Source organism: Bombyx mori, chromosome 8 (genome assembly GCF_030269925.1).
Source record: "Bombyx mori chromosome 8, ASM3026992v2".
Lineage (NCBI taxonomy): Eukaryota > Metazoa > Arthropoda > Insecta > Lepidoptera > Bombycidae > Bombyx > Bombyx mori.
The window spans coordinates 15,649,185-15,671,823 of record NC_085114.1 but is presented as its reverse complement, the minus strand read 5'-3'; the positions used below and the strand labels follow the sequence as shown (position 1 = coordinate 15,671,823).

The 22,639-nt window shown below is 38.8% G+C and overlaps 1 protein-coding gene across 1 annotated transcript in view; it reads right to left on the bottom strand.

Annotated features, from left to right (window-relative positions):
* Window positions 1-1,020: 1,020 nt before the first annotated feature.
* LOC101739813 (uncharacterized) overlaps window positions 1,021-22,639 on the bottom strand; it is a 32,133-nt gene continuing 10,514 nt past the window's right edge. Inside the window, exons 3-5 of the mRNA XM_004923618.5 lie at window positions 5,826-5,931; window positions 2,614-2,773; window positions 1,021-2,183 (exon numbers count right to left, since the gene is read on the bottom strand). Coding sequence (XP_004923675.1) covers window positions 1,861-2,183; window positions 2,614-2,773; window positions 5,826-5,931 — 589 coding nt within the window. The 3' untranslated portion in view covers window positions 1,021-1,860. The remainder of the gene's footprint in view (window positions 2,184-2,613; window positions 2,774-5,825; window positions 5,932-22,639) is intronic.

Genomic DNA, 22,639 nt, shown 5'->3' with positions numbered 1-22,639 from the left:
TGACAAGAGCGTTTTCATGTCGGGCCACTTTCTCAAAGTGGCGCAATGATGCCGACTGTAAATACTTACTGACTGAGTCAAGCTCCAGGTCATCATGGAAATCCTAAGGAACCATGGTGCTCCGACGGCTATCCTACAATAACGGGATTTTATGACGTGAAACAGTTATAAGTTGGTGCGGGCCGCATGGGCGAACACTACACTTGCATAGGTAATGACGGCGTATGCAAGTTTTGTAGAGTGTCACCTTATTACGAAGGCACAATTTACTTCGCTTGCAAATCATTAGATAGAGGCGTCACGGTCGCATACCGTTTTAATGTGGGTCGGAATGTCATCCCTCGGTCGAGGGTGAGGCCTAGATATTTGACCTTCGAGGCTTTGGGCTGGCCAAAGAGAGTGATGGGGCTAACGAGCTATTAGGGAGTGGGCTGCTCGAAGTGGTATTCGGAGGGCGACCCCTTTTGAGCACCGTTGTGCTTTTCGTAAGGTTGATGTCAATACGCCACTTCCGGAACACTGTCCATCGCAGTACACATGGTGATTACTGCGATCTGGAGTCGCCGATGCAATAGCGACTTCTTCCTACACGAGTACTAGATAGCCGTGTCATCGGCGAAAAGCGCTAAATGGGTCTCCGGAGACCGAGGTATATCATTGATAACCTCGGTCTCCGGAGACCCATTTAGGACCGAGACAATAACTTATTACTAAATAATAATGATGATAGCGCGGAGCCTTGCGGGACTCCGGCCGTCAGATGACCGGGGGGAGAGCGAGTTCCCTCTACTCGATATCGAAACGAACGGTTCGACAAGAAGTCTCATAAGATGAACACGAGTCTGTCTGGCACTCCCATGATCGCCTGTCAGTACTTTACATACGTATTCAGATTGTTTTATAATTTTGGTTTTTTCTTTCACTTTAATAAACAAAAATAATCTTGACCACTTTTCTGGGTCTGAGCTTAACTCAACTAGAGGAGGATAGGATTATAAAAAAGTAAATAATAAACCGAGATTTATAACATTAATAAATTATATTTGGTACAATATCTGACGAATAGTTTTATATTAATACAAAATTCTTTCGTCTTAAAAGTTTGTGTCAAACATAAAATTATTATTTTTTCTAATAAAATAAATATTATCTTAAACTATTTCATATTATTATTTTTCGCGTTTTGGAGAGCCACCAAAACATCCAATGTTTTTCTTGAAGGCACAGACTATCACAGTTTCCGTACATGACAAATCGAAGGATTTTATTTACAACTAAGCCTACTGGAATGTGAAATTTAGTTTTTATTTGTGTAAAACAGGCAAACAACGTGAAGTAAAGTTGTACATGGTCTTAATTAACAAACGCTTCAGTTAATAATTTTAAGTGCTTGTTTCACACGTATCGACGAGGACGCGCTGGCGGCGACGATCGCGTTACTTACTCTTGGAAAGTTCAAAAGGCCAGGATGTTTGCCTAATCTACGCATTTAACAACAAGTTCAATCTAATATGGCGCCCCCATAGAGTTAGTATTGTAGGTACTTATTAACTCCACGGGCGCCACGCTTGAATCCCGCGGTCCTAATCTAGTTTAACGTAAACATATACAGTCGCGAGCTCACTGCATGTGCCAGTATCCAACGAGGCGGCTACTTACATTTTATAGCACCTGCATTTCTTACGTCTTTATTTTAATAATACGTCACCTATTTGGTATCTCGATAGTGGGCCGGCCCTTACGTCCGCGAGTTAACGTGAACAAGCACTGATACTAAATATATTATGTTAAATACGAATGCACAGTATGTAGATGGCGCTGTTAAAAGATTGCACTACTTGTCGATAGATCCAGCTATTATCAAAAACCTTCTTTCGCGTTCCTAAACCGTCTTCCGTTTGGAATGTCTTCTAAGCACGGGACTTGAACTAGGTTAAAATAAATATGGCCCATTAGATGTGAGGCGGATGTATTAGTGGCTTTCAAACAGTCGAATAACATGTCGTCGCATGCGCAATGCGATTTGCTGTATAAAGAATTATTAATAAGGTTGTAGCGTTTGGAGAATGCTCTAACTTTAGTTGGGCAAAGGTCATGGGTTCTACAGCAGCGGTCCAGTCGCCTGTCAGCGCCCAAGTCATGGTAATCGGCGGCTATATCCCCAGTACCGCACCATTTTGTACCTGTAATAAGCACATTTCATACTTTATTGACGGTTTTTTATTGATCAGTGTTGTCTTGCGTGCTTCTGTTAAAATAATGTATTTTTGGTTTATCTTGTTTTATCATCTGTCTTTATAACAATCATAATTTACACAAAATAAAACAATGATTGTCTGTAGGGCGCTTTTCATGCTCGCAGGGGCTTGAATCTTCGACTTGCATAACTTAAGTTTGATGGCTGTGCAATGTGTTATCTGTGGACTCTGTTAACCGCTTAATACCAGGTGCACCGTAAAATCGCATCACCATAAATCAAGGACTTAAAGGAAATCAGCTAACAAGATGAAACAATAACTTTATTTGTCGTCATAATATTGTTAACTAGATTATTAACTAGATGGCGCTACGTTGGAATAAGGCTTTAACGATATATCGATGTTTGGTGTTCACCAGGGATGATGCCCTGGAGGAGTGTGAGCGGACTGCCGCCCAGGAGCCCTGCGTGTGCTCCTCCTGCGTCCAGCCGCGCTTTAGCCGCTGCACTGCTACTCTTTTCTCTCCAGCCATTGAACTCTCGTCCCGTCTCGTCTTGAGCTTCTACACCTTCTACCTGGAACAAAATATCAACTACACTTAAATAAACAGTAAAATGACAACTGCCATCAGCCCTGTGACCACAAAATATTGAACGTAAGCATATCTATTCAAATCGTTTGGTTTTTAAACATAAAAAATCACAAAAAATATCGTATATTGTAAATATCGTATCGGTTTGTCGTCGAGGTAATTGTGGACCGCTGTCAATTTGCCGCGCGTTTTTTTTTAGGGCTGTCATAATGTTCCAGTCTAAGTTTACGTTTGAACTATTACCGTTTTATCTGAGTTGGAGGGAAGCCTGTTTGTTTTGATTTATTAATTAGTCTCAATACTTAAATGAGCGTGTGGGCTGCCAAAAATATTGGTAATGCCAAGGCCATATCCGCGCAAATGCCTTCCGTAAAACATTGTTCGCTTCATTTGAAGTCATGTCGTAATGCAATACCGTAGGGAGGAGCTCATTCCAGATTTTCAACGTACGTAACAAAGAAGATCGTTGAAGAGGTTTCTAGATAAAACTGAGCTTTATTTCATTTATTAGGAAAACGAAGGTACTGTCTCCGTTGATTCCCTGAAGCGTTCTCCCTGGAATAAAAGATGGCAATAACGAAAAGAGAGCCATAGTATTTCTTCGTCCGCCTCGACTCTAAGCATTCCGTGAGATCGGAATTCATGATATTCTGAAAACATGTACCTACGTGACGTTTTTCGATTAGCGATCTATTAAAAGTGGTAGAGCTAACATTGTTATTTGTATTTTGACATTCAACAAGTGTGTCATACTGACAGCTAAGTTGAAATAAATGATTTTGAATTTTGAATTTTGAATTCTATGAGACGAGCGGTCGCGGTCTGCCGACACAACATCCAACGGTCACTTAATTGCAAATATCGCACAGATAGTGTAATAAACACGCAACCAGGAACACAATACTAAACTAGTTAAAATTATATCGTGATAAATACGCATTAATGCTGATAAAAATTTTATTTTTATGTTCACCTATTAGTTTGCGTGTGTAATTGTAGTTAGTACCTGTTATACATATTGTTGTAAACAGTTTTACAATGCGCCTCTGTAACGAGGAATAATTACGATCGTCGCAAGAACGAAGGGTTCATATTACGTGGGGTAAATAAAAGTTTTCTTTTGATTTAGGAACAAATTTACATTAGTAAATAATCGTCGTAATAAGTCGTGGATTATGACACATGTTGATAATATACACAGGCAGCTGTTGTTCTCAATTTAGAAATAAAAAACTGTTTAAGCTCGGGTACATATTGGACGTCTGTTGCTATCCGACATGTTTTTCTACGTCTCTAACACTAAGAAAAGAGGAGAAATCCTTAAAGTTTGCGGGGCTTAGTACAAAATGAATGCGTTAAAGAATTGTGAATACTAGTTACGGGCGGATTGTCTTCAGATGCGCGTCGGAAGCGTTCGGGTATTCTTATATGAGGATATTTGAGTTTCGTCGCATAGTATTAATGAGGACTTTTTAGGTTTAGTGCCTATGTGGAAGGTGCTCACGCCCACCCGGTACGAGGCGGCTACCGAAGCCCTTACACCTCACAACTCGGATATTGTCACCCACCTCGATCCTCCTGATCTTGATCCTCGACATGGGTGGGATGGTGGATGGGGAATTCAATAATAGCACAATATATGTACTTCGTTTTGTTCGTTTCGTTTGCGATTCCTATTACATGTATTTGTAATTTTAAATTTAAAAATATTTTATTTAAACATACCTTGAAGTCGGATCGTTCTCGACCGAGAAAATAAAAGCATATGGCCGTAAAAGAAAGATAGATTTGAACAAACACAACTGTATAGTTATTGACCACGTTTCGTATTACGCCGATTATAGATTCCAGTAACAGGTAACAGCTATTTAGAATTAAGGTACTCACCCAAACACCGCATTCCTTGTTATGCAAATAGGACATTAAAATTACGTTAGCTATTATACACATAATGACCCAATGGGCAATTACTGATAATAATGGTGTTAGTAATAGGACAATACTCAGCTTGTACAAGCTGGACAGCCCTACTTCTGCAGAGCGGCATTTGTATGAGTCGCTGTTTGAAGAGGAGAATTACTATAACGCCAGTCTGACATTCAGTCTATAAGTGTGTGGTGGAATGTATGCTGAAGTTTCTCTGCTAGTAAATAACCGGAAAGTCTAAGTAAGACTCATGCCCTGACGGATTAGGGTGCTAAGGCTCTTTCTACACAAGACTACGAAGCCATGCAGATCTAATATTTATCATGTATTTTGTAAGTTTCAAACTTACGCGCAAACTTAACGCAACTAACGCGTAAAAAAATATTTGAAATTAGATGGATGAAATAAAATCTCAATAAAATGAAGGTTATTCACCGAGTCTTTACAGGGGACTTTTTGAAATAACTTGAACGGCTAGGTCCACCGTCTTTATTCCGTTTTCCCACATTTATGGACATTCATATAGGTATACTAACCAGTTAATAAATCACCGGTATTACACATTTAAGCCTGAAGAAACACGAAATTATTAAAATGAAACAATTCACACAACTTCGCTCCTCGCGTTCCCGCCAAATAGTCTCTCCCAAAGGTTTTATGAAGGACATTGATTGCGTTGATTAAGAAGTTTGAGATTTTGATGACTTCCGCCGTTGACCTTTGTAATTGATACTAATTTCAGCTTTATATCTCTAGCCGTTCTTGAGAAACACGATTTTAAGTATCGGACTACTCAGAACCACACATTTCCGGCAGCTCTGTACTGTCTGGACTGGAAAGCTTAGTCGCGACTCACAAGTGACTTTGAGTAACACTGGTATTTGCAGGTTAATCTCATCACGAACAACGCTTACTAATAGCATAACCTCCTAGTTTCTGAGAGGAACGATAGAACAGAAGTTATCTTAGAAAAGAACATACTTGTCAAAAATCTGGATCGCACCAGCTACATTTTCATTTAATTAATCGTCAAGGTCTTCTCTTTGTCGATTACTGTACATACATCTCTAATCAGAACCTTCCTATTAAAATACAGAGTAAAGGCATACCTGTTGGCATTGTGCCATTAGATTCACCATTTGCTGGAAGGTGACTTCCAGAGGACGGTTGATGGAGCTCAACTGACGGAGCAGTCTCTTCGTATCTTCTTCATCGCTGTAACAAAATATGTTTCGCTTTTAGTATACCATGCCATCGTACTTGAGTTGGAAGCCGGAAGATATGACAAAGAGGATAGTTTCTTTAAAACTTTCGTAGCTAAGACGACCTGATGCTAAGTGGTATAGCTACCGTCATGAAGGCCTGGCGTTGTGCCATTGAATCACGGGATTACAGAGTTTGTAACTAGTTCTTAACATCATTCACAACGTATTCTGATGTAAGGCTTCATGCTCACGTGGACGCGTGAAGGTCGACTCTGGGTAGTTACATAATGCAAGAGTTTACTATCACTTTCGATTAGGGCTGCCCTCTTTGAGAACCACATTATTTAATTTAAAACTAGAGGTCCCGCAGTAGTCGAAATTCGACTATAATTAATTGGAATTGTATAATAAGTTTGTACACTATTAAGATTGTATTTTATACTTCTATAATCACAAATTTCGCCTAGGCTATAAAATATTTTTCGGCGCGCATCGCGGTACCGTAAGTTTCGTGTAGTCGGTGTGGTGGAGCTCGATGGGGTTTAGTCGGTAGTCGTTCTGCGGGGCAAGTGCTTCGCGCGCCTTTTTCAAGGCGTAGTCTCCTGTGAGAAATTGGGGGAGGTGAAGGACCTCGGCCCTTCTCTTCTCCCCTTCTTCCTCTCAGGAGGCGCCGGAGTCCGACATAACCCGGTTCGTTACCCCCCTCGACCGGGTATCCGTAAATGGATTCCCCAGCGTTAAAAAAAAAAAAAAAAAAAAAAAAAAAAAAAAAAAAAAAAAAAAAAAAAAAAAAAAAAAAAAAAAAAAAAAAAAAAAAAAGGCTATAAAATATTAATAAAGACAAACAATATTTAATCTATTCTCAATTTGACAACAGACGTCAAGAACAAAAGTTTGACAATAAATAAATAGTATGCATGCGTGTGTGCGTCAAATACATGGTATGTAGTGTGTGTAATGTTGTCTTTATTGATTTAATGTATCTTTTATGCATTATTTAAAAAATATATTAGCATTGTGCACGTCTTCTCTTTATTCTCTATAAGTGTGAAAATTTCATACTCCTCCGTCCGCGCAATTTTCGTAAAAAGGGATACAAAGTTTTTGCTTCACGTATTAATATATATATACTTTTACGATTTTATCTCGTATTGTCATTTTCGTGGTCAGGAATGTGGTTTTAATTATTTCTACGACTCGTAAAAAACCGAGAAAAATACTAAATCACATTATAATTACGAAAAATGTTTTAGTAGGATATTTTGCGAAAGTGGAACGATTTTTCAGAGCATTTTTGTCAAGAATTTTATACTTAATATACTTAAAATTTAGTCAGCAACTTCCTTTTGTAGCTTCAATACGAAATGGATACTTTTAAAGTATTGTAAGTTTATCGGTATCGACTATTGGACTGTACCAAGCGACTGGTCTAGCATTAACGATTTAATTCACAATCACTGAGCATTCTTTTTAAGTCTATACGAACTTATTCTATACTAGTCTACTCGAAGATTCCGGTACACAAATAAATAGATACAGATATAAATTGTAGCTGCGAGTGTAAAAGTCATTGATGGAAATCAAATAAAGTTTAAAAAAGTCGTCGTGGCCTAAAGGATAAGATGTCCGGTGCATTCGTATATAGCGATGCATCGGTGTTCGAATCCCGCAGGCGGGTACCAATTTTTCTAATGAAAGACGTACTCAACAAATGTTCACGATTGACTTCCACGGTTAAGGAATAACATCGTGTAATAAAAACCAAACCCGCAAAATTATAATTTGCGTAATAACTGGTGGTAGGACCTCTTGGGAGTCCGCACGGGTAGGTACCACCACCCCACCTATTTCTGCCGTGAAGCAGTAATGCGTTTCGGTTCGAAGGGTGGGGTAGCCGTTGTAACTATATTGAGACCTTAGAACTTATATCTCCAGGTGGGTGGTGCATTTACGTTGTAGATGTCTATGGGTTCTAGTAACCACTTAACACCAGGTGGGCTGTGAGCTCGTCCACACATCTAGGCAACAAAAAAAAAAAGTTAAAAAAAAACCTGATATAAGTGCAACCCTAACTTTCACATTAAAAACTTGTTTACTACGATACTTGTTTTCGGTAACAGGTTCAATCCCAATGTAACGTCGTATTAGAAATTGTAATTTATTTAACTAGAGAAAGTCGACGAAATGAACCGAAAGTTTGAAGCGATCGTCGCCAAAAGGATAAGACTTCCCGTTCTAATCCCACAGGCGGACACCAAATACGTGCTTAAGACGTGAGCTCGAACAACTGATGCTGAAGAAATAGCATCGTGTAATATTACAACAAAATTATTCACGAATGCCTGAGAGTCAGTTCGATGGAGTAATATGACATTAGCTCACAGTACACCAGCTGTTAATGGGTTAGCGGAGATTTGAGATTTGAGCTCTTTCTCAATCGTTTAGTAATTATGCAAATTACATTTTTTTCCGGTTTCATTTTTATTCGATGATGTTATTCCTTCATCGTGAATTCGTGAATATGAGTACGTATTTCATTTAAAAAATTGGTACCTGCTTGTAGGATTCGAACACCGACATGGTGGCTTCATTCCCCTACACCAACCAGGCGTATTATCGCGGTTGCTTGAGCCACTAAAATCCTTCTCGATAGCCGATGCGTGAATCTCAAAGCGACTATATGCAACGGCAATGGAACTTGGAGTAATGCGCCACTAATCATTTAACAATTTAACCCAGTTTCTATTAGTCGTTATTGTAATTACGAACTCGCTTTTCCGCGTAACTTTTTAAAAGCTGAGAATGCAATGAAACTGCCTTATCTGATAGTTTTATTTTAATTAGTTTCTAAGTAATGACTTATTGTTTTGTAATACAAAAGTGCTTTTTACTGGTGGTAGGACCTCTTGTGAGTCGGCACGGGTAGGTACCATCACCCCTTTATTATATTTATACAACTATTTATTTTTAAAGGTAAAGGTGTATTCGGTTTCAGGTGATAAGCAGATACCGAGCATAAAGACATCACAACATGAATTCCGATACCTATATCCGTCCTCGCCGAAACCGTCGCGTCGCTTGCGACGAAAGGCTCGACGAGTAAATTAACACACATAACACACAGCCCACTGAGTTTCTCGCCGGATTTTCTCAGTGGGTCGCGTTTCCGATCCGTTGGTAGATTCTGCGAAGCACTGCTCTTGCTAGGGCCAGTGTTAGCAACACTCCCGCTTTGAGCCCCGTGAGTTCACTTACACGTCAAGGAGAAGCTGAGATAGCCTCTCAAGGCTATCAGCATAGGTAGGAAAAAAAACCCATAACGACTGTCCCGCCTTTCAAAACGAAAGTTATTATTGCTTTTCGGAATAGGTAGGGTGGTGCTACCAACCCGTTCGGGCTCACAAGACGCTTTGACACCTGTAATTACGTACATTAGAAGCCTTTTCGGGATTGATCCTCAATGCACGATGTTATGCTCACCACGGAAATGATTCGTGAACATGAGATTGTGTTCTGTTGGAAAAATTGGTAAGTGCAGGCGGGATTCGAACACTGGTAAATATTGGTTCGTACCGTCCAATTCGAGTAGGTACAACGGCGTCTTATCTAGGACATCTTAAAAATTTTGTACTACGAAAGTATTGTGATACGATTGAACCACTCTTCAGATAGAAGCACACAAACACTACTTGAAAGACTAGGCAGTCTGCGCCCACTAGTGAAAAGTTTATCTATGTAAATCTTTGTATTTTTATCAACAACAATGTCTACGCACAATACTACCAACAAATCAAAATGCGGTCAAGCCGCACTGCCACCGCGCACACTTCTCTCGCAACAACCTTACGAATAACACCCGTGTACCTGTACATCGTCATAGTCGTTATTTTAAAATATAATGTGGAAGAAAAGAATAAAACATTCATTTTTTCGTACACCACTTCTTGCCTCCTCTTCCTCGCCAACAAAAATCCCAAATTATTTTCAAAACGTCATCATCATAGCCGGTTGCTCTTGGCAGAGCAGTCGGGGTCATGTGGAATTCTTGCTTATTAAAGCCTTGACAGATGTTTTCCATAGTTTGCGAACCGAGGCCCGGCGCAGGCACTCTTTAAGTGGGATTTCAGTAAGGTTTCACCTGATCAGTCTAGCGCATGGGGATTCGTCCACGAGATCTCTTACCATTGACCCTGCCCTGAACAACAAGTTTCTTGATAGACTCCGCTGGCCGTCGCGATAAGTTTCCAAAATATCGAAGAATCCTGGATTGCACCGTTGACGACAACCTTTGAGAGATATTTAGTTCTTTTAGGATCGAGGCGTTGGTGCGATGCTCAGTCCAAAATATACGGAGCATCCTTCTCCAGCACCACATTTCTAATGCATCGATCCTTCTTCTTTCTCTTTCTTTCACAGTCCAGGTCTCAACCCCATATAAAAAGATGGGGAACACCAGTGCCCTTACCAATTGGACTTTGGTGATCTTGGTGATATTCCGGTCCTTCCCTACTTTTCCGAGTTTATCCATGGCCGATCGTGTTATGACTACGCGCCGCTTAATTTCGTCCTCTGAACCACCACCGTTAGTTACTAGTGAACCTAGGTAGGTATAAGATAAAACTACCTCACAGCTTGCAATCTCGGTAATCTATTGTTATTGCTTCTGTCCACTATCATCATTTTGGTTTTGTGCCTGTTGATTCGTAACGTCATATAGGTAGTATAAAACGAGGCTTTCAAACTCTTTCCCAGCTGGCTTTGTCCCACTGACCGCCTTCCTACACCGTTGCGTTATTAAATTAACATATTTACTCTTATAACACTGAACTACTACGGAGATACCGGCGACTGGTTTTCTGTTTATTTATAAGTACAATGTTATGTACACGGTGAAATTACATTGGACATCTGATTTCGTCATAGTTTATTTAGAAAGAGAGAGAAAATACACTTTATTGTACACTAAAATACAATTTAGATTCAAAACCAGTTAAAAGGCAGATACGTTTGTACAATAGGCAGTCTTACCGCTAAAAGCGATCTCTTCCAGACAACCGTTTAATTTACAGAAATTCTGGATAATATAAAAATATAGCAGGTATGTTATTATAGAAAATATATACATACAATTACATATTTATTTATTTATTGTACCAAAATACGAGCATACTATCTAGTTAGAGACTGTGACCTCTGAGTTAGGGATGCGTGAAACCTCTGTTTAGCATTAAATATTCTGCACCAGTTCATTTGAATAAGTGCCATTATTATGTCATAACGATGAAATAATGTTGTATGATCACTGACTGACTGACTCTGTGGTGAAATAGTTCCGGACTGTCGCACCGACGCAGCGACGGTCGCGGGTTCGATCCCGACATCGGGTAAACATTATTGTAATGAACAGGTTTGTTTGTTTTTTGTCTGGATGATTCTTATTTTAATATGTCTATATTTAAACGTAGATAAGCATGTATCTCAATCTGTGATTCCAGTAACAAAGGGAATTCTAATTTTGGGTCGGATGACCGCGTGTGATTTGTTCCCAGTTATTTATTTATTTATTCATTATACTACGGAGGAGAATAGTAATGCGTTGTACTAGAACGTACCCAATATTCTGACCAAATATAATACTTTACTTGTCAGGGAGAAATTTAGTGAGTGAGCAAAACGAGCTTGTATATAATTCTATAAAGGCCAGTGTAAGCACAGGAACATTATTATCAAACCGCTTTCGTGAACGCTTTCTAAGACTATGTGACAGTTTTCTCAACGTTTATCACACTCATTGAGTGTTGTTTTTACCATTAGTAGGCCACGGCAGCCGTGAAACTACACTGCTCATTCCAATTGATCTAAGATGAGCTGAACGATATATTGAGTATTTGACGTATTTTTTCTATAATTCAATTGATTGATATAAGCTAATTTAGATCTTTATCCACTAGGTATACCATACTTAATAATTTGATTTTGTGAACAATAGCAGTCTTCAGTTTCTTTTCATGTTTATTGTATTTGTGTTAAGAAAAAAATGATCAAATTCTCCTTTTCCTTTTCCGTACTTATACGCTGGTAGCCGAGGGGGCTATTCCAGCTTCTCGCGGACGCATAGGTGAGCTCGCGGGCTCTTCTGGAAGGGATATGCTAGCACTAGCCCTAGCAAGAACAGTGCTTCGCAGAATCTACCACCGGATCGGAATCGCGACCCACTGAAGAGGTCCGGCGTGAAGCTCAGTGGGCTAAAAAAATTGTTATAATCAAGAGGCTGCCTGATCCGTTAATCACGTTAATCTCTGGTCGGAAGTTGCCTAACGCCCAACCAGACCTAAGTACAGTTCGTCTTACGCAACTCTTATGGGAATTTTGCACGGGCCAGGCTGATCTCCTTTTAATTCAAGGTTGAGATATAAAGCATGTCGTTGCTAAATTTCCAGACTAATTAACTAAATACATCAAAATCCATAATCTTTTTGATTTGATCTTTAAATCAATAGGTAGTTAAATCGATGTTTAGCACATAATTATTCACTTTTTTTTTTTAGGACGAGCTCACGGCCCACCTGGTGTTAGGTGGTCATCGGATTCCATAGACATAAATTATATGTTTTTCAGTAAAAGGGTTGCCCCACTCTTCAAACCGAAACGCATTACTGCTGCCTCTCACCTTAACCTTGATGAGGTCGATGCCTCAATATACAATGACTGCCACCTGAAGTTCTCACAAGGCATGGTTGAAGACACTTTGTCGGTTAAAATATTTCGTTTATTATAACTAATTCCATGTCCGACATTTCAATTATAATTAGTTTTTATGGCTTCCAGACACTACCTAACAGTTTTAATTAAATGTTAATAGCCACCGAGGTCAAACGATTATTTTAAAGTCTAGCAACATTTTACCCTTATATACCATCGACAATCCACAGTCGATGCCCGCTTCCAATTCAATTTATTACATGACGTTAGTCTATGACTGTGGTCTGGATACCCTTGAACTAGATTAAATTTTGCAATCATCGTGTGCCGTTCGCTGAATATCATAGCGTACACACGTAGTGATAATTTAAATAATGTTAAAATGGCCGCAGATTCTTCTTATTAACAATTTATATGAGTCATGGATACTTGAAATAAAAACATTATTATTATTATATTTCTTTTGTATTGTGTTTCTCGAAATACTTAAGATATTTCGGTATAATGAAGATCACGGGCCTAAGCCAAGTGAGCTTCATTTATTATTATTATTATAGTGTATTAAACACTGCCACGCCTGGGAAGACGGCAGGACACACTCCGGCGAGGTGGGCAACAATCGGCCGGAGCGTTAGGGACTATTGGGAGAGAAACCGGCGAACTATACGGGCATTGTCGAGCAAGACTGCTTTTTGCATTTGGGCCACCTCCGACTTTTTGTTGAGACCAAGCCTCTCGAGATGTTTTGAGAGGCTTTTAGGGACCAAACCATTCACCGACACAACTACCGGGATTATTTCTGTAGATACCACCCTCCACATGTCGGTCACCTCGTGCGCCAGGTCCAAATATTTGGTCTTTTTATCTGCCTCGGCCCGCACGAGGTTCTCGTCGTAGGGGATGGTGATATCCACCAGAAATACCCGAGACTCCGTCTGGTCCATCAACACGATATCATTATTATTATTATTATTATTATCTTAATTGCCCTACGTTCCTCCTAATTACATAGATACATTTCATAATAAAACTTTGTTATTATCTTTCATATAAACTGGTACGATTTTTCATGGTCGCCAAAAAAACAATCTTATGATTTGGCAGCGAACAATCATACCAAGATAGTCTAGCCCGGTGTTTCCCAACGTGGGGTCCACGCCCCACAAGGGGACAATTTCATAATTTTGGGGGGCAATCGCACTATTAATATATAAAAATCTGTATAAAAATTATTTTGAATTTGAATTTCAGTTTTACATGTTCCTTGCTCTGTTTTAATAATAATTTCATAGTGATTTCTTCCTAAAACTTATCATTTATGTTTCATATTTGTGAACAAATCAATTTTTTAAAGTTAAATGGGGGGCGTAAAAAATTTTTAAATATTTCAGTGGGGTGATGGCACAAAATATCCTGGAAAACACTGGTCTAGCGGCTTAGAGTAATCACACAAAATTTCCTTGTAAGATAATAACGGATATTCAGTCGTTCTTGTAGCAGCTAGAGGCATTAAGCCAACAATACCTAGCAATCTCGGATCTCGTTACACCCATTGTGTTCAATGATACGCCGTCGGCACCAGAAGCGGCCGGCCACGTGATCCTGCGAAATGTACAGGATACATCACTTCCTTTAGCTCTTTGGAGATGTCTAGAATGTGTGGTGATGAATTTTAGCAATATCAGAGAGATAGCAATATTGTCTTTGTAGAAAGTTGAAGATTTTTCTATGTTTATTTATATGTTACGGATTTATGTCGGTACTACATTGATGTGTGTGATTCTAAACAATTTCGTATGTTAATTTAAAAATAAGTTTTCGTAATTAGGGAAATCGAAAACTTGGTAATGCCAACGGAAGTTATTGTTGAAATGAATATGTTTGCCATCAGCAATCAAGTTAGAAATTAGAGGACGAGCTAAGATTAGTAACTATAACTATTTCAAAGAATATCGTCCACAAACCGTCGTTTACTGGTGGTAGGACCTCTTGTGAGTTCGCACGGGTAGATACCACCTCCCTGCCTATTTCTGCCGTGAAGCAGTAATGCGTTTCGGTCTGAAGGGTGGGGCAGCCGTTGTAACTATACTGAGACCTTAGAACTTATATCTCAAGGTGTGTGGCGCATTTACGTTGTAGATGCCCATGGGCTCCAGTAACCACTTAACACCAGATGGGCTGTGAGCTCGTCCACTCATCTAAGCAATAAAAAAAAACCACGCGATTGCCATTTTAAGAAATACATGATAAAATGACGCTCAATTTGGTTGTTGCTTCACATCTTATAGATTCAACTGATCATTAACAATGATCATTTTACGTACAGATTGTCAGAGGTACAGACTAGGACATAGAGTACTTTAAATCCAGATATCATATTCCCAGGGGAATAGACGGTCGACGTACATAATATAAATTAATTCCAGAGTGTGCCTGGAGAACAGAAAAAGGAAACAGCCCCTGCACTCTGTGGTATCCCGGATTAATATTTAGTATTCCTCAAAACTGCCACAAAAAGAAATTTTTTCTTAATAGAAATTAATGGAAACTTTTAGAAAGGGTTAGAGAGACAGGGGGTCTCGCTCGGCCATCGAAAATATGAGTTATACAGTACCCGGGCGGGAATCAAACTTACGAATCAAGGCCTTCTGACTAAGCCGCATGAAGGCGTTTCAAAAGAATCGGTTTTAACAAATTCACTTCACGAGCCCTGACCCCACTCAAATTAGCGGGATTAACCAAAGGATTACTCCTATAGTATAACGATAACGAGTTGAACACGTAACCGGTTGTGAATAACAAGTTCGACGTCCGAACCGGGTTTCTTTACCGAAGAATTATGCAAAAATATTGCAAAACGTTGTTTGTGAAAGTGAAGATAACACAAAGATTGACGATTGAGACATCTCCTCCGGAGTTACGTTCAATTACGTGTGATAGATAATTTTATTAGTGTTGAGGCGCGTCTTATGAGCTCGCGCGGGTGGCCGACACCAATAAGAACATTTCTGCGGTGAAGTAGTCGCGCGTTCTAGAATAAGGGAGAACAATTGTTATAAAATCGTTTTAACGACAATTGTTATATCGCTGAAGAGGCGACTAGGATTCTAGCCAAAAAAAATTTTTTCAATTAGGTATATGAATAACATTCTGGTCCTGAAGTAGGTATATTTTGAGGGAATGTGTCAAATAATTTTGGATCGCTTGGGTTCATCTCATCATCTACATAGACGTGCAGAAACGTACAGACGTAGAATAATAGACGTGCAATCATACTCCAATACTCATAATACAATTATTATTCGTCACATGAGTATTTAAAAAAACCTTTTTGAAACTATTCAATTAATATAACAACTATGGAATCAATAAGAGCTTTCGCCTTTCCTTAATGCTATCAGACGTTTCCCTCCAAACATGATTTTAAATTATCTGTCGAATTCGCGCCAAAAAAAATATTTACTACAGTTTCTACTTATCTACTTATCTACATAAATATTATGTATGTGACAGATCTACAAACGTCCTATTAAATTTCAAGACGTTCCATTACAAAAAAAATACTTTATAGGTCTATGAAAAAAATGCACTATATAGTGTCAGCGACCGGTGACAAATAAATAATTTTGTTACCTTGGCCAACTAAAACGAAACAGAAAGTGTATTTTATTTTTTAGAGGCTAGGGACAAACGATTTTTTTTATTGCTTAGATAGATGGACGAGCTCACAGCCCAACTGGTGTTCCACTGAAGTCCATAGACATTTACAACGTAAATGCGCCACCCACCTTGAGATATAAGTTCTGAGGTCTCAGTATAGTTACAACGGCTGCCCCACCCTTCAAGCCGAAACACATTACTGCTTCACGGTAGAAATAGGCGGGGTGGTGTTACCTACCCGTGCGGACTCACAAGAGGTTCTACCACCAGTGATTACGCAACTTATAATTTTGCTGGTTTGATTTTTAGTACACGATGTTATTTCTTCACCGTGGAAGTCGATCGTGAATATTTCACACAACGACGATAAATGTAATTCATCCATATCGAAAAGAACCATATTTTGAAATCAAACATAAACGCTTTACTAATAAGCCGAACTAAATAGCAGAAAAAATGAATTTCACTTGAATTTACATCCAATTTTACAAACGGTACGTTAGTGGCTAGCTATAAAAGTGTAATTTTTATAAAAAATCTATGTTAGAAACGCCTCACGCTTTTCTAAAATCAAACTATTTATTTTACTTAAAAGTTTTTAACTCGCTAGCTACTAGCTCGTCCATTTTGGTTATTTAAGCCAATTTTAGTCAACATGAATACGTAGGTACTGCTCATGAACGAACGATTTATTAAATAAAAATTCCGAACCGCAAATTGAAACGTGTCTTGTTTTTAATAAGGTTCATTACCAATCTGTTTCTATTTGTAAGGTTACCTCGTTGCGAAGAGCTACGTATAGTTGGTTTCTTTAAATGTAGGTTATCTAAATCATATTATTCGTTGTATTCGTCGTGGTCTAAAGGGTAAGACGCCCAGTGTACAATTCGTAACGAGTGATGCGACTGTGTCGGTGTTCAAATCCCGGAGTCGGCTAACACTTTTTTAATTGAATAGTGTACTTTATACACGTATAGTTGTTGCAAAGTATGACTGAGCGCCGCCCTTAGTTGTGTGAGTGACTAATCTGTATACGCGTCAATGTAGGCTATATGTAGCTTTTTTTCCCTACCTAAGCTAGTAAGTGAGCTCACGGGGCTCAAACCGGAGTGGTGCTAACACTGACCCTAGCAAGAGCAGTGCTTCGCAGAATCTACCACCGGATCGGAAACGCGACCCACTGAGAAGATCCGGCGAGAAACTCAGTGGGCATATGTAGCTAATGTAGCTACTGACCGCTCCGTCCGTCGGGTGCACACACTAACGAAAATGTGTATTTACGATTACAACTACAAATAAAGGCCACGCGCGATCGTACTTTGCAACAACTGTACATAAATGGCTTCCACATTGAAGGCATAACCTCTTGTAATTTGCATATTTACTAAACAACTGAGAGACGTCGTGGCCTAAAGGATAGGGCGTCCGGTGCATTCGTGTTGAAGCGATACACTGGTGCTCGAATCCCGCAGGCGGGTATCAATTTTTCTAATGAAATACGTACTCAACAAATATTCACGATTGACTTTCACGGTGAAGGAATAACATCATGTAATAAAAATCAAACCCGCAAAATTATAATTTGCGTAATTACTGGTGGTAGGACCTCTTGTGAGTCCGCGCGGGTAGGTACCACCGCCCTGCCTATTTCTGCCGTGAAGCAGTAATACGTTTCGGTCTGAAGGGTAGGGCAGCCGTTGTAACTATACTGAGATTTTAGAACGTATATCTCAAGGTGGGTGGCGCATTTACGTTGTAGATGTCTATGGGCTCCAGTAACCACTTAACACCAGGTGGGCTGTGAGCTCGTCCACCCATCTAAGAAATAAAAAATAAAAAAGAGACCTCAAATTTCATGGAGGGTATATTTAAGGGCGTGTTTCAACCTCTGCGGGCCGTTAAGGGATATGAAGCGATGGTCCCATTTCTTACAAATTCAATTCATTTTCGTTGCGCTAATTTCTGCCACGCGATTACTTATCATACAAAATCCAATTGTGGTATTTACTGATGGTATTTACTGATTATGGATTTTACGTGATTTTAATACAGAGTACCATTCCAATACCATGCAAATATCTAGTATGACGACTTTACGATAAATTCGAAAAGTGAAACAATTAAAACACATCTACTGTGAAACCTACGATATGCCTTTTAATTTATCATTTTACAGAATAGAAGGAAGAGAGGAGCGTAAGTATCGATTGAAATAATACACAACGGCTACCATGTTGTGTTTTCAATCAATCCTACTAAACAATTCAGTGCGACCTTGCAACACTGACCGTGGAATACATGCGGCTCTAGAAGATTAATAGATTCTGTCTCTTGAACTATTGTGATATCCAGCCTTGTGAGATCGTTGGTGTAACAAATAAAGGTAGGTAACTTTATTGTAATACTAGCTGACCCGGCAGACTTCGTAGTACCTCAATCGATATAAATAAAAGAACTAAACTTTGTGTATAAAATAAACTTAAAACAAACAAAAGGAATCCGTTCGACGGGGGGGATACATCAAAGGAAAAACAAAATTGTTAATCTTATTTAATTCCGGGCATTTTCACATTTATCTACCTTTTAAACCTTCTCTTGACTTCCACAAATAATTCAAGACCAAAATTAGCCAAATCGGTTGTTTGAGTTATGTTTACATTTAGATGTGTTATAAGTTAGACTAGTGATCTGTGTTGACTTTGTGACGAAATTACCTGATGTTAAGTGGTTACTGAGCCCATAGACATCTACAACGTAAATGCGCCACCCACCTTGAGATATGAGTTCTAAGGTCTCAAGTTTAGTTACAACCCTTCAAACCGAAACGCACTGCTGCTTCACGGCAGAAATAGGCAGGGTGGTGGTAGTCGTGGCCTAATGGATAAGACGTCTGGTGCATAAGCGTTGAGGCGATGCACCGATGTTCGAATCTCAGGCGGGTACCAATTTTTGTAATGAAATACGTACTCAACAATTGTTCACGATTGACTTCAACGGTGAAGGAATAACATCGTGTAATAAAAATCAAACCCGCAAAATTATAATTTGCGTAATTACTGGTGGTAGGACCTCTTGTGAGTCCGCACGGGTAGTTACCACCACCCTGCCTATTTTTGCCGTGAAGCAGTAATGCGTTTCGGTTTGAAGGGTGGGGCAGCCGTTGTAACTATACTTGAGACCTTACAACTTATATCTCAAGGTGGGTGGCGCATTTACGTTGTAGATGTCTATGGGCTCCAGTAACCACTTAACATCAGGTGGGCTGTGAGCTCGTCCAATCATCTAAGCAATAAAAAAAAAAGATAAAGATGTCAACATTTTAGTAAAGAAATGTTAAATGTAATTGGAATTATGCAGCACAATAGAATATTGCATTAAACATGTAATTTGTTATTAAAGCTTCTAATATAAAGTTTTTTTAAAATACTGCCCCACCCTTCAAACCGAAACGCATTACTGCTTCACGGCAGAAATAGGCAGGGTGGTGGTACCCACCCGCGCGGACTCACAAGAGGTCCTACCACCAGTAATTACGCAAATTATAATTTTGCGGGTTTGATTTTTATTACACGATGTTATTTCTTCACCGTGGAAGTCAATCGTGAACATTTGTTGAGTACGTATTTCATCAGAAAAATTGGTACCCGCCTGCGGGATTCGAACACCGGTGCATCGCTCAACACGAATGCACTGGACGTCTTATCCGTTAGGCCACGACGACTTCGATAACCAAAGCCGCTTTAAGCGTTATTTCATTAATCAATATTAAGGTACTAATAGACAAACCTAGAATCGTTGCCGCCGCTGACTACTCCCCGAATCCTGATCACGCAGGAGCCAGTCACCGTGGACGCCCTAGACACGTCCTTACGGATCCATCAGATCCAATAACCTTTGCATTAGACGCCTTCAGCTCTAACACTAGGAGCAGGCTTAGGGACCCCGGTAACCGTACTCGTCGAACTCGACAAAGAGTTCGCCGTGCAACCTAACCCATGAATCAGCTCGCTGAGTTTCTCGCCGGATCTTCTCAGCGGGTCGCGATTCCGATCCGGTAATAGATTCATTCGCGAAGCACCTGCTCTTGAGCTGTTAGGTCTCCTTCGGAGGCGCTCGGGTAGCTGTTAGGAAATCCCACCCCTGCTGGCTGAGCCTTTGCTCGCCCACCTGTCCTGGTGAAACTGGAAAGGCCCGCGGGCCACCAGTAATCCTTCAATCATAAAAAAAAACCGAGAAATAAAATCCCCAACACGTGGGTTGATTATAATATGGCGACACAAGATAATATGGACGCCATAGAAAGAGATCCCACAGAATTTTAAGAACCTTTGAGAATTTTAAAATCACATTTAACTACAAACCATTATCACTCAAAAATCCATCACGAAAATGTTATGAATTGTATCCAATTTTCTTCTCGGTAAGCACAAGCCAGAAATATATAGAATCCAGCTGAATAATCTGTTAAATCAGTTTTATTAAAATTCATTTAAACATAATATGTTTTAATATCTATATATTAATACGTAAAGCAAAAACTTTGTATCCCTTTTTACGAAAATTGCGCGGACGGAGGAGTATAAAATTTTCCACACTTATAGAGAATATAGAGAAGAAGTGCACAATGCTAATATTATTTTAAAATAATGCATAAAATATACATTAAATCAATAAAGAAAACATTACACTCACTACATACCATGTATTTGACGCACACACTCATGCATACTATTTATTGTCAAACTTTTGTTCAAGACGCGAAAATGGCGCGAACGTAAACAAGTGAGCCGCGTATTTTAAATCATTAAAAATAGTTTTAATGAATAATAAGACACAATTTATAGTAAAATAGAATGTATTTGTGCTAATTCTCGTGGATAAGTGTTATCTCTTCAAAACAATAAGTGTGTGACTTTAAAACCTATCAAAACCGAGTGCAAAACAGTGACTATAAAATATCAATTTAAGATTTAAGTGATAAATACCAATATAATACCTGGTGAAAACAATCACAAACTGATAAGACGATAATTAGCAGTGTTAAATTCTTATAGTGACTTTCATATTAAACATTTAATTTTAGAAACAAAATTGTAACCAGTGCGCGCGCAAGTCATTCAAATTCAAAAATTTGAAATACCTAAGCGTCGTAACGAACATTTGAGAGTTTTGCGTAATAGAACCATTTCGCTACTATTTTTGTAGTGAATGTAGCTTGTAGTGAAGGGTGTCACGGGTTTGTAACCGAGTTTCGTGCATGCTAGTTTGTGACTTTTATGAATTCTTATGAATAGTTTTTATACAAATAAATACCTCATTTGTGCCGTTTATATTGCATTGCGCTTGTGACATTTTTTTCCGCTAAGCTTCTAAGCGCTTTATTGAATTTTTGCTTTTCTTTTTTATTCATCGTTTTATTTATAAATTAACAATAACAATGCCTCTTCAAAGAACACCAACTACATCTGCAAACGAATATGTTACTCTTCGTCGTCACAGGACCCTTACTAATGATTCACTTGATCTTTCCTTTGGATCGACAACTTCGGAAATAGAAAGGCATAGCCCACTAGACCTGGATCTGCAACTGGACTTGTCTACTCGTTATCGATGTGACATAGAAGAGCTCAAGAAAGAAATATTGCAACTAAAAAACGAATTAGTAAATGCCTATGTAGAAATAAACAAATTGAAAGAAAATATGTTGCAAACAAATAACAACGACTCAAAAATATTACATTCAGAAACAAACCAACAAGAAAAACAAGTTATTCGAAAGAAACCGAAGAAGAAAAAGTCCCGACATAATAATATTAGAACGTCATCACCTCTCTCGGCAATAGGTAACTCCAGTTGTTTTGAGGCATCGACCACAGATGACGACACTGTTATTGAATCTAATAAATCAGCGATTGAAATCGCGAACGAGCGAAATCCACCTGATACGCAAAATAAATTAAAAACCACGCCATCTATGGAAACGATGTGCAACCAACAACTTTTGAACCTAATAAATAATAAACATAAACATACTTTACAGCACTTCTGTAGCTCAGTTACAGGTGGGACCGCTATTTCAACTCAATGTAATCTTAATAATAGAATAACCTCTAACAAAATTTGTATTAGAAGTGATAATAATGTAAACAACATATTGAAAACAGCTGAGTATACCTTCACAAACTCTAAAATAATACATTATTGTTTAACAAATGCAGGAGTAACTGAACTTTTTGTAAATTTAGAATTAAAACTTGTCAACTATACTTTACAAGATTTATTTTCTTAGGTACAAAAGACTTTGAAATGTCTTTCAACTATGAAAAATTAGTAGAATACATAAAAAATAAATTAGA